We start from the raw sequence: 11672 nt of genomic DNA on the forward strand, positions 1-11672 counted from the left end.
TCACTGACTCTCTCCTTCCCTAACTGCAGCTAACTCGGGTCGGGAAAATGCGACAGCGACTGCCCACTCGAGGTCGTCATGGCGACAGCCAGTGAACGTGTTCCTCTCCTCGGGCAGGCCCCCGAGTGTAGAAGAGCTGCTTCGCGAGGCGCAGCTCAATCTCCAGAGCCTGTTGCAAGGTACTGAGAGGGAGGGGGGCAGCGGCCAGAGCCCAGAGGCAAAATGCGCAGCGACAAGAAAGAGGACAGGGACCAGCAAGAGAAAAAGAGAACAGTTTAAAACCTATCGACAAACAACACAGTTTCATCTTTCGCTTTTCAGGCTAATAATTCTAAAGGAGTCTATTTCCAGCAACCCCCCTCCATTTTTCAGCTCTGAAGTCCATGGGGGAAAACAAGGACAGAGGCAGAGGCCAGACAATGGGTCAAGCTATTCACAGGGAACTGGGTGGGAAACTCCCACATTCCCTCCAACCCTCCTCTTGCTACATTGCCCATGCCTTTGGAATCCTAGCACCGGAAAACAAAGGGGCCATCTGCAGAGTCTCTCACTCTGGGCTTTACTCACTCTGCTCTTACAGTAACCTTGTCCACGTGCCTCCTGGGTAGCTACTGCCTCACCAAAGTAAGTCCAATACACAGCACCCAGGGGTCACCTATTTTCCTCCTAAGGAGGCTGAGCTTCTTGATGTAAAGACTCATCCAAGTGCTGGGTTTCCAGAAGCACTTGGCCCAGGACTGTATCCCCCAAGAGGTGCTCAGTGGATGTTAAATGCAAAAAGAGGTCTTGTCAGCTCTAATTCACCTATACCAATGAAGGTTAACCATAATGGAGAATATAAAACTGCTGGTGGGCCACCAACTGGACTACAGCCCTAACTCCCACCTTCCCACCAGGGTAGTGATGACCTTAGAGAAGCAAGATGCCAGGGACAACATAAGCCTTGTGTTCAGATAACAGAGGAGCTGCCATGCAGAAAAAAGACTCCAGGCTCAGGCCTGTAATCCTAGCACTCTGGGAGGCCAAGGCAGGTGGATTGCCTGAGCTCAGGAATTTGAGACCAGCCTGAGCAAGAGTGAGACTCCTATCTCTAAAAATAGCCAGGTGTTGTGCGGGGGGGCCTGTAGTCCCAGCTAGTTGGGAGGCTGAAGCAAGAGAATCGCTTAAGCCCAAGAGTTTAAGGTTGCTGTGAGTTGTAACGCCACCGCACTCTATCAAGGGTAACATAGTGAGACTCTGTCTCAAAAAAAGAGAGAGAGAGAGAGAGAAAAGAAAGAGATAGAAAGACGGTGGGCTCCACGTTGTTACCACAGCAGAATTAAAACCAGTGGGTGGAAATCCAGAGAGGCAGATTTCACCTCCAGATAAGGAAGAACCTCTCTAACACACCTGACAGCCCCAACTGTCCCTAGAAGGAATGAGCTGCCTTGGGAGGGAGGGAGCTCCCTTTCCCTACAGATGTGTGCTCTGGGAATGAAGAAGCACCTGGAAGGGCTACTGAGGAGGGAGTCTGGGCAGAAGACGGGATGTTGGACCAGAGAACACTGAGAGCAACCCTGAGTTTCTACAATTCTAAGAGAGTCTTTGCTTAATTGTACATAGAGCGCAGGTGTTCATTCTTTACTCTTGCTTTCCTTGTTTATTAATCTGATTCATCCCTTCAGTCAAACCCATTCAAATCTTATGCATCCTTCTTATTACCTGACAGTGCCCCTGAACTTCTTCCTCTTCTATGCCACTACTTCCTCCTTTCGTCTCTTCCACATTAGCCCTCCTAGACCTGACCCCACCCTTAGTGGGACTGAGGCTCAGGGAAGCAGGCCCATAAATGCTCAAGTAAGACTTCTTGGCATTCAAGAGAAAACTCCAGACTGGACTTCCTGTGCAAATCTCCTCTTGCTGCACACAGGTCATTCCCTTGGCAGGCTTGCAGAAAACTGGAAGAGCTGTAGGGCTTCAAAGAGAAGACCTTGCAATCAAAGGAGCTAAAGGTGTCTGCATCCTGAGTCTCTTCTTCAAGTTGAGCACTTAGGGTAGGGGCTGTTGAGATAAGGGCTTGGTCCCTAAACCAGCACAGCTTGAAATTTATTGACTTTCTTTTCTCTTCGGCCCTCATAGTCCTGGGAAGCAGGCACTTTTCCATTTCTGAATCTAGTGGCTCAGGTGCCAGGAAATAGGCTTTATTATAGAAACTGTGCAGTCAAGCCTGGTGGCCAATGCAGAGGCCGCAGCTCATGGTTCTTCCCCAGTCCAGTGCTCAGCCAGGACCCCCTAGAGTGTGTCTCCACTCTGCTATTTTTCAGAAGAATTTGAGGAACAGTACTCGGAGGCCAGACTTCTGGGGCAGACCTTCCGCTCTTCAGATGAGGCCCCCAGGCCCACCCCCAGCCCAAGGCCCCAGTCTGCCAGGCGTGTGGAGTTTGTATTGATGGTGAGTTGCCTCTTCCCCTTTCTGGGAAAGCCAGCATGCACCCAGTGACAGGAGATCTCAGGCTGCTTACCTACTGGAAGTTGCTGCTCACCTTCGCTGACTAGCAGAGCTACCTTGAGGCCCCCCTGGGATGGGCCCTGCACAGCAGGTGTCTGGCCTGGCATCCTCTCCACATTCTCCTGCCTCCCAGATGAAGCCTCCGCCACCCTACCTAAGAAGGCATCCTGTGAGCAGTGGCTCATCGCCAGGCGGGAGCACACCCTTTTCACCTTCTTTCCCAACAGCCTACAAAACAGCAGCTGAGTGAGAATGAGACCATCACCCAGGGTGTGAGGGCCCCTGAGGCCTTGCTGGGCCTGCCTACCACAGCCGTCAAGCAAACTACCTGGAATAGCCCCTTCCCTCTGCCCATCCTTGAGGACAAGCGGTGGCCTCAGCCTTGCTCCACACAGTCTGACATTGTGCCCATCAACGTCTCTGGTAGAGTTGCTTAGCACCACCTCTGTCTGCTTCCCTCTATGCTACTACAGACCATCCTCTCCGATGCACTGGGTGCTGGGGGAGGGAGTGAGACTTTCTTTGCTACTGGCTTACCCTGTGCTGTCACGGTTATGGCTCTTACCAGGGAATGGAGGCATACAGAAGAGGGGGCTCTGGCTGCTTTCTTCACTCCCTACTGGCACTGCCACGCTGAGACAATTTGATAGCAAACTGTTTTCTTAACTGAAAGCTCCAAAATTTTCTAAAAACTTGGGTGCAATTCAGAGCATACATAGAAACCTAGAAATTTGTAAGTGAGTTCTGTTTGGGTCGGGGAGAGACAACTTCTTGTACCCAAATCCAGGTTTGGAGTACACCAATGGGAGCCAGAGAGGGATAAAGGGGTTCAGAATGCTGGTGGTAAAAAGGAGGTCACTCCCAGGCACAGACCAGAGGACTTGTGGCACTTGCACTAGATGCTAGTCTTCTAGCCAGGTGGCCTCCTCAACTTGTTTGGCAAGTTTTTTAAGAATAGAATAGCAGAAAGATACTAAGGCCAAAAAGACCAAAAGGGGACCCAGTACAGCCTCGAGAGTGGGGAAAATGAGCTGGGCTGGGGTGTACATAGCCCAGCTGGCTGTGGCTCTGGGGCCACGTGGCACACTGTACCATGTGCATTGTTAATTCATGCTCTGCACTCCATTGGCTGTAAGGGAAAGAAAAGGAGGCCAGTCATTTTTTCTTTTTTTTTTTTTCCAGATTAATATGAGGGTACAAACAATTAGGTTACACTGTTTGCATTTGTTAGATAAAGTCCCTGTTGTAGTTGTGCCCCTCACCGAGGCCAGTCATTTTCAAAAGAAGATAGGGCCAGTGACCTGATGAAACCAGGTCAAGACCTCAGTAAGCCAAAGGGACCAGAAGGACCTTGCAAGCACCAGTCCTTGCTATGCTGGAAAATGTTAATGAAGACAATGAGGACAGCTCTGGTCACATTTGGCATTGCTTCCCGGATATGGGGTCATCCACTACCACTACTGTCATATCAGGAAATCAGAGGCAGGAAATAGAGCGCACAGCTTAGGGAGATGGACTGATAAGGAGAGATTCATAATGTGATGCTGGGTGCTCTCTTTCTGAATGTCTATCTTAATTTCAAGGAGGCTAGCTCTGAGTTTTGCCCAGAGAGCCTCTTGCTGGTGCATGTGTACATATGTGGCCATGTGGTCAAGGTGAAGTGTCTGGTTAGCCAGCTGCTGGATGAGAGACAGGGAAGGGAACCACATACCTCAAACCTATGGCCCTACCTCACCCTGACTCTGCCCCAGTCATTTCCCAGGAGCCAAAGACTGGCCTGGCACTTTAAGAGAAACAGAGCTCATTTACCATGCTGAGGCCAACTTTGGTAAAATGTGACCAAGTGGCTATAGGACAGAATATCAGGCATTTTCCTGGATGATGGAGCACAGTAGGGCAGCTTGTTGGAGACACTTGCTTCACCTGGTCTATATAAAGGCTTTCTCTGAAAAATGATCACAGTCAAGCAACGTCTAGTCTCAGCCCCTTGCTCCTCATTGATGGCTCTCACCCCTGGCTCTCACCTGTGGCTGTACATGTGAATAATCACCTGAGGACTTCTAGAAAATGATTCTACCTGAATTCTACTCCCAGAGATTTAAGTGTTCTGGGGTGGGGTCTACGTAATTGAGATTCAAAAGCTCCCAGTTTGTTTTAATACGTAGCCAGGGTTGAAAACCGTTTCCCCAGCCCACCCAAGACTTACAGGTGACCTGGATGCAGCCTATGAAACCCAGCATGTATGCCAGATCCAAACTGGGAGGGATGGGGAAGAAATGCTGCGTGCTTTGGACACTATTCATGCTCATCGCTACTGCCATCATCCATTCTCTCTACCTCAGTCCAGTTTCCACTGTACTTTAAACAGAAACCAGGATGCACCCAAGTGTCTTTATTTTGGCTACAGGGCAGCAGTTTGATAAACATGCAAGTTTGCGACACTCCTTGTTTAACACAGAAACAGCCGTGAACCCTAAGTCCACCCTGAGGCGGAGGCGGACCATTATTGGATTCTCTAACTTTTCCCAGCGAGACCAAGGTGACCCCACCACAGCTGATCCCCTAGATCCCTCCCCATGCCCACTCCCACCACTCTGCCACCCAGGTGGTACTGTCATGATGGGGAACAAGAATAATTCGGGGACCAGGAGGAGGACTGTGGATGTCCTGAAAAAGCCGATGTAGTCCTTAAGTAGTCCCCAGGGGGGCCGGGCACAGTGGCTCATGCCTGTAATCCTAGCACTCTGGGAGGCCAAGGCAGGTGGATTGCTTGAGCTCACAAGTTCAAGACCAGCCTGAACAAGAGTGAGACCCCATCTCTACTAAAAATAGAGGCAAGAGGATTGCTTGAGCCCAAGAGTTGGAGGTTGCTGTGAGCTATGATGACGCCATGGCATTCTACCCATGGCAACAAAGTAAGATTCTATCTCAAAAAAAAAAAAAAAGAATAGCCAAGAGCAGCAACTGATTATGGAGAATAGATCTCCTGAGCTAATGTTGATTGCATTATTTTTTTTCCATTATAAATGTAATATAACCATATTGCCAGATTTAGGCAAATAGATAAGGAGGAAGGAACCATTGTTAAAACCACCATCTTGGCTCAGTGCCTGTGGCTCAAGCAGCTAAGGCGCCAGCCACATACACCTGAGCTGGCGGGTTTGAATCCGGCCCTGGGCCTGCCAAACAATGATGGCTGCAACCAAAAAATAGCCGGGCGTTGTGGTGGGCACCTGTAGTCCCAGCTACTTGGGAGGCTGAGGCAGGAGAATCACTTGAGCCCAGAAGTTGGAGGTTGCTGTGAGCTGTGATGCCATAGCACTCTACCCAGGGCAACAGCTTGAGACTGTATCAAAAAAAAAATCATCTTAACAGAACCTTACTACCATTAAATGAATGCCATCCAAAGAGCACAGAGCAGGGAGATACCAGAGGATGTGAGTCCAGGCCTCTCTGCTTACTAACCATGAGGCCTTGGCCAAGTTTCATAATGTCTCTGAGCCTCAGCTTCTTCACCTATAACTGGGAAGAATAATACCAACTCAGTAGAATTACTATGAGGATTACAGTTACTGTATGTAATTTGCCTAACATGTGCCTGGTATATAGTCCATATTCAACAAATGGTGACTGTTATTATAAATTATCATAACAGCAGCAGTAGTAATAATAATGACATAGCAGTAATAGTTGTTTGAATATATGAGAAAACTTTTGGGGATTTGGAACATCTGAATGGCTTGTTCATATCTGTAGATTATAAGGATACAATCTAAGGAGTATCTTATGTTGCAAAGCCTAAAATTGAAAGGTACCAAAAATGCAACCAGACTCTTAACTTTCCAGCTTGGACATACTCCAGAGTCACTACTGGAGCTGAAAGTCACACAGTGCTGTCCCTAGTTCGGAAGCCTCTGCTCTCATCTCTGGATGGATGAATGCTGAGGTCTGTGATGATTTCATGAGTCTGGGGTGAAAGTATGAGAAAAACCCAACGTAGTCCCATGTGACACATCAGCTCTAAAAGGAATAACCAAAGCTGGAAAGCCTTTGGCAGCCATCTGGACAATTCAAGGGCACTCTATGACTCACGGTGGGGTGATGGACAAGGACCCAACTTTCCCAGCATCCATCATCCATGGAAAGGAAGAACCAAGGAATTCTGACCACACTGTTGACATATGCTTCTTGGCAAAATGTTGGTGCTCCTGTCTCGAAACAGCTGATAAGGGGTCCCTTGCTTCACCACTAACATTCTGTGTTTACTTCTTCCAGGTCACAGCAAAGGCCCAGCAGGCAGTGTGGCTCACCCTACCACCTCCAACATCAGACCCAGTCACTTGGTTTTGGAAGGTGTTCATGGAAGAGTTGCAGTTGGTCAGGAAGCTCGGTTCCCAAGTCTCACATCACCAGTACTGAGAAATCCTTCAAGTGAGCCAGAAGAACCTCCCCAGGCACGGAGTGGTCCAAACCCTCCTGGCATGGATAGCATGGGAATGGTGTACAGTGTCCCAAATTCTTGCAATGGACCAACAGAATCAACGTTCTCCACTTCCTGGAAGGGAGATGCTTTTACCTACATGACTCCATGTGCCCCCAGCCAGAGAAATCAAGTCAATGAAGATGGAAAAAATCCTTCCTCTGGGAATTCTTGGGTCTCTCTGAACACACTCCCACCTCTGGTTACTAAGGAGGCTGCTACCCTCTTCGTCACTCGTGATAGTCCAATAGGATGCAGTGGGTTAACTGGCTATTCTGAGCACCCTACTCAACGAAGGCAAATACAGGAAAGACCCTCCAAGATTGGCCTTTTGACTGGTGCTACCTCGAAGCTGGAGACAGGTCCATGTGGGGCCAGCAGATTCCGAGAGCGGTCGCTGTCTGTGCCTACAGACACAGGTACCACAGATGTGGACAACGATGAGGAGCAGAAGACCAATGAGGCCTGTGCCCTGCCTTACGCCAGTACAAGTTCTGAGGGCAGCAACAGTGCTGACAACATTGCCTCCCTTAGTGCCCAACAGGAGTCCCAGCCCAGAAGGCAGAGGTCCAAGAGTATCTCACTTAAGAAGGCAAAAAAGAAGCCTTCTCCACCAACACGTAGTGTCTCACTGGTCAAAGATGAGCCAGTCCTCTTGCCAGAAGGGGGATCCATGCTACCCAAGGACCAGAGGCCCAGGAGCCTTTGCCTCTCCTTGGAATACCAAGAACATCACTCATGCCACCTAGATGCTCAGGGTCACCCAGCTGTGCCAACCCTCAAAGATTCAGAAGGTACACAATTCTCCCACCACTGGTATCTAACTGACTGGAAGTCTGGTGACACCTACCAATCTTTGTCCAGCTCCAGCACTGCTACTGGCACCACAGTCATTGAGTGCACCCAAGTTCAGGGCAGCTCAGAGTCTCTTGCCTCCCCTTCTACCTCCAGAGCCACTACACCTTCCCAACTGTCCATTGAGGTGGAGGCCAGGGAGGTATCCTCCCCAGGAAGGCCCACTGGACTGATGTCACCCTCCAGTGGCTACTCCAGCCAGTCAGAGACACCAACTCCCACTGTCTCCATGTCCTTGACCCTGGGCCACTTACCCCCTTCAAGCAGCAGTGTCCGAGTACGTCCAGTGGTACCTGAGAGGAAGTCATCACTGCCCCCAACATCACCAATGGAGAAAATTCCCAAGTCACAGCTATCATTTGACCTACCGTTGACCCCTTCAACCAACCTGGATCTATCTGGGATGAATATCTCCATTAGAAACAAAACCAAGGTGAGCAGGCATCACTCAGATACAAATTTTGGAGCTAAGCTGGCCCAGAAAACTAGTCCCAACCAGCCAATCATGCCCATGGTTACTCAGTCCGACCTACGTTCTGTTCGCCTGAGGTCAGTCAGCAAGTCAGAGCCAGAAGATGACATTGAGAGCCCTGACTATACTGAGGACTCCAAAACAGAAGTCCTCACCTTACCAGAGAGAAAGATGAAACCTCCCATAGCTGAGAAGCCTCCACTTGCCCGAAGACCTCCAAGCTTGGTCCACAAGCCACCATCTGTCCCCGAGGAATACCCACTAACTTCACCTACTTTGACTATGACCCCCAAGAGCTCAATTCAACATGGGAGACCACTCTCTCAAGACAGCTACACAGTAGTGCGGAAACTAAAGTCCTCCAGCTTCCCCAATGGCAGAAACCCAAGCGAGTCGACAACACCCTCAACTCTTGTTTTTACACCTTTTGCCAGTTCCTCTGGTGCTTTCTTCTCGGGAACCCAGCAACCTCCCCAAGGAAATATGGAGGATGAGGGCCCCAAAGTGAGACCCTTGCCTGAAAGAATTAGCCTCCAGAGTCAGGAAGAAGCTGAGAAAAGGAAAGGCAAGATTCCACCTCCTGTACCAAAAAAGCCCAGTGTGCTGTACCTGCCTCTTACCTCCCCCACAGCCCAAATGGAGGCCTACATAGCAGAACCAAGGCTGCATGTCAGCCCCATCATCACCCTCGAGGAAGATGCCAAGTGTCTCCACACTGAGGATGGCCTGCAGTCACTTGGTGAAAGGATGACTTCAACTCCACAGATTGACAGTGAAAAGAAGGCAAGCCCTCTGGGTTAGTAAACTGTCCCTGGCTTTTTCTTCAATCACAAGAGAGATGAGGGTGAGAATGGAGTGCCAGAAACAGAAGCAGATGCCCCAGAATATTTATCCTGATCACAGGAGGACCAAAGTCAGTAAGGGGCACCTCTTGAGGTTTGAGTTACTCTATATAAGAACCATGGGTTGGCCTTGTTGCCCTTGGGATCAGGACTGACCTGGGACAGATCTCCAAAGCCCAGTTTGGGCCAATCTACTTTTGAAGCCCTAGTGATGAGTTAATGAAATCAAACTAAGTCCTAGCACCCTATGACCTCAGGATCCCATCTACCTAACCAGGCATACATCCTGGGCCCCAGGAGCTACAGGAATTTTTGTTAGCTGCTCTGAATTTAGTTTCCTGGGGACTAAATACTGCTCTGAATTTAGTTTCATGGGGACTAAATACCTCCTAGACTGAGTTCAAGTGCTGTGGGAGGCTGGGGTGGGATGTGTTCTGAAACAATGGAATATGTTACCACCAGCAGCCTTTCTTCCTGCGTTCCAGAGGAAAAGGAGCTCACTTTTCAGGGTGGTTTGAGGCTACCTCTTCCAAGAACCATAAAACCAGGCTCATTAGTGTTCCTCATCCTTTCTTTTCCTGTCTCTTTCTGTTTTAACTGTGGTAAAATACACATAGTAACTTTTACCATCTTAGCCATTTTTAATGACACTAATGCGTGTCATTAGTGTTAAGTACATTCACATAGTTGAGCAACCAACCTCCAGAAACCCTGTCATCTTGCAAAACTGAAACTCTATACCCAGTAAACAGCAACTCCCCTTTCTTCCTCACCCTGGATTCCTCCCTGACAACCACCATTCTACTTTCTGACTCTATGAATTTGACTACTTTAGATGCCTCATGTAACTGGAATCGTGTAGTATTTGTCTTTTTGTGACTTATCTCACTTGGCTTAATGTTCCCAAAATTCATCTATGTGTCTCATCCTTCTTTGAACCCATAACACCAAACATCAAAATCTCGGGTGACTAAAACAAGAATATACTTCCTCAGACCCCACAGACCACTCAGGGTCCCACTCACCCCCACTTTAGATCACTGTCAGATCCTTGCTTTTATTTATTTATTTATTTATTATCTCCTTGCTTTAGATCACTCTTAGCTCCTTGATTTTATTTATTTATTTATTTACTTTTGACACAGAGTCTCACTTTGTTGCCCCTGGTAGAGTGCTATGATGTCACAGCTCACAGCAACCTCAAACTTTTGGGCTCAAGTAATTCTCTTGTTTCAGCCTCCCAAGTAGCTGGGACTACAGACACTCTACACAACACCTGGCTATTTTTAGAGACAGGGATCTCGCTGTGGTTCAGGCTGGTCTCAAACTCGTGAGCTCAGGCAGTCCACCCACCTCACCCTCCCAGAGTGATAGGATTACAGACGTGAGCCACTGCACCAGCCTTAAAAATGATAGACCTTTTTGTTTTTTTTTTTGAGACAGAGTCTCAAGCTGTCGCCCTGTGTAGAGTGCTATGGCGTCACAGCTCACAGCAACCTCAAACTCTTAGGCTTTAGAGATTCTCTTGCCTCAGTCTCCCAAATAGCTGGGACTACTGGTGTCTGCCACAACACCCAGCTATTTTTTTGTTGCAGTTGCCACTGTTGTTTTAGCTGGCCCAGGCTGGGTTTGAACCCACCAGCCTCAGTGTATGTGGCTGGCACCCTACCCACTGAGCTATGGGCACCACCAATATACCATATTTAGAACAAGAAAATGCAGCAGCGCCCGTAGATCAGTGGGTAGGGCGCGGGCCACATACACCCAAGCTGGCGGGTTCGAACACAGCCTGGGCCGGGTAAACAGCAATGACAACTGCAACAATAACAACAACAACAAAAAATAGCCAGGTGTTGTGGCAGGCGCCTGTAGTCCCAGCTACTGGGGAGGCTGAGACAAGAGAATCGTTTAAGCCCAAGAGTTTGAGGTTGCTGTGAGCAGTAACGCCACGGCACTCTACCAAGGGCAATATAGTGAGACTCTGTCTCAAAAAAATAAATTAAATAAATAAAAATAACAAATAAAACAAGAAAATGCTCAGGCTGCCTGTTGTAGTGAAAAAGGCATGAGAGAACAGGGACCCAAGCCAATCTTCACTGCTCACTCAACCTTGGGCAAATCATTAAACTCCTGAACTTCATGTTCCTCCTCTGCAAAATGGAAACATTAAAAATCCCTGCCCCCCTGCTGCCTGTCCAGAGTTGCTTTGAACATGGAATGAAATAACATCTGAGATGTGCTTTGTATTTTGTGATCAAAGTCATTCCTTTTGTTCTTATGCCTAGGGAGTTCTGTGGAACCAATCATGGAAGAAAAAAGTTTAATCAGTGATAAAACAGCCGAATGGATTGCAGAGGATGATGATGACGTGTTTGTGGCTTCACGCACAACTGAAGATTTATTTACTGTGATACACAGGTCTGGACCACTTTCATTAATTCTAATTACAATTGCCTTCCCTTTTTCTGCTTAAAGAAAAACTCCTACCTCTAAGCAGCCATTAGAATTACAGCTGGAGACTAAGTTCAGATACCC

At 48.4% G+C, this 11672-nt stretch overlaps 1 protein-coding gene across 2 annotated transcripts in view; it reads left to right on the forward strand.

Annotated features, from left to right (window-relative positions):
• Positions 1-11672, forward strand: part of LOC128577287 (NHS-like protein 2) — a 101322-nt gene that overhangs the window by 79138 nt on the left and 10512 nt on the right. Inside the window, exons 2-6 of one of the 2 annotated variants that reach the window (XM_053579460.1) lie at positions 30-179; positions 2304-2431; positions 2716-2911; positions 4896-5027; positions 6764-9096. In XM_053579460.1, coding sequence (XP_053435435.1) covers positions 30-179; positions 2304-2431; positions 2716-2911; positions 4896-5027; positions 6764-9096 — 2939 coding nt within the window. Of the gene's footprint in view, positions 1-29; positions 180-2303; positions 2432-2715; positions 2912-4895; positions 5028-6763; positions 9097-11422; positions 11556-11672 lie in introns of those variants that run through there. The other variant, XM_053579461.1, reaches the window with a different exon arrangement.

This window comes from Nycticebus coucang, chromosome X (genome assembly GCF_027406575.1).
Source record: "Nycticebus coucang isolate mNycCou1 chromosome X, mNycCou1.pri, whole genome shotgun sequence".
NCBI lineage: Eukaryota > Metazoa > Chordata > Mammalia > Primates > Lorisidae > Nycticebus > Nycticebus coucang.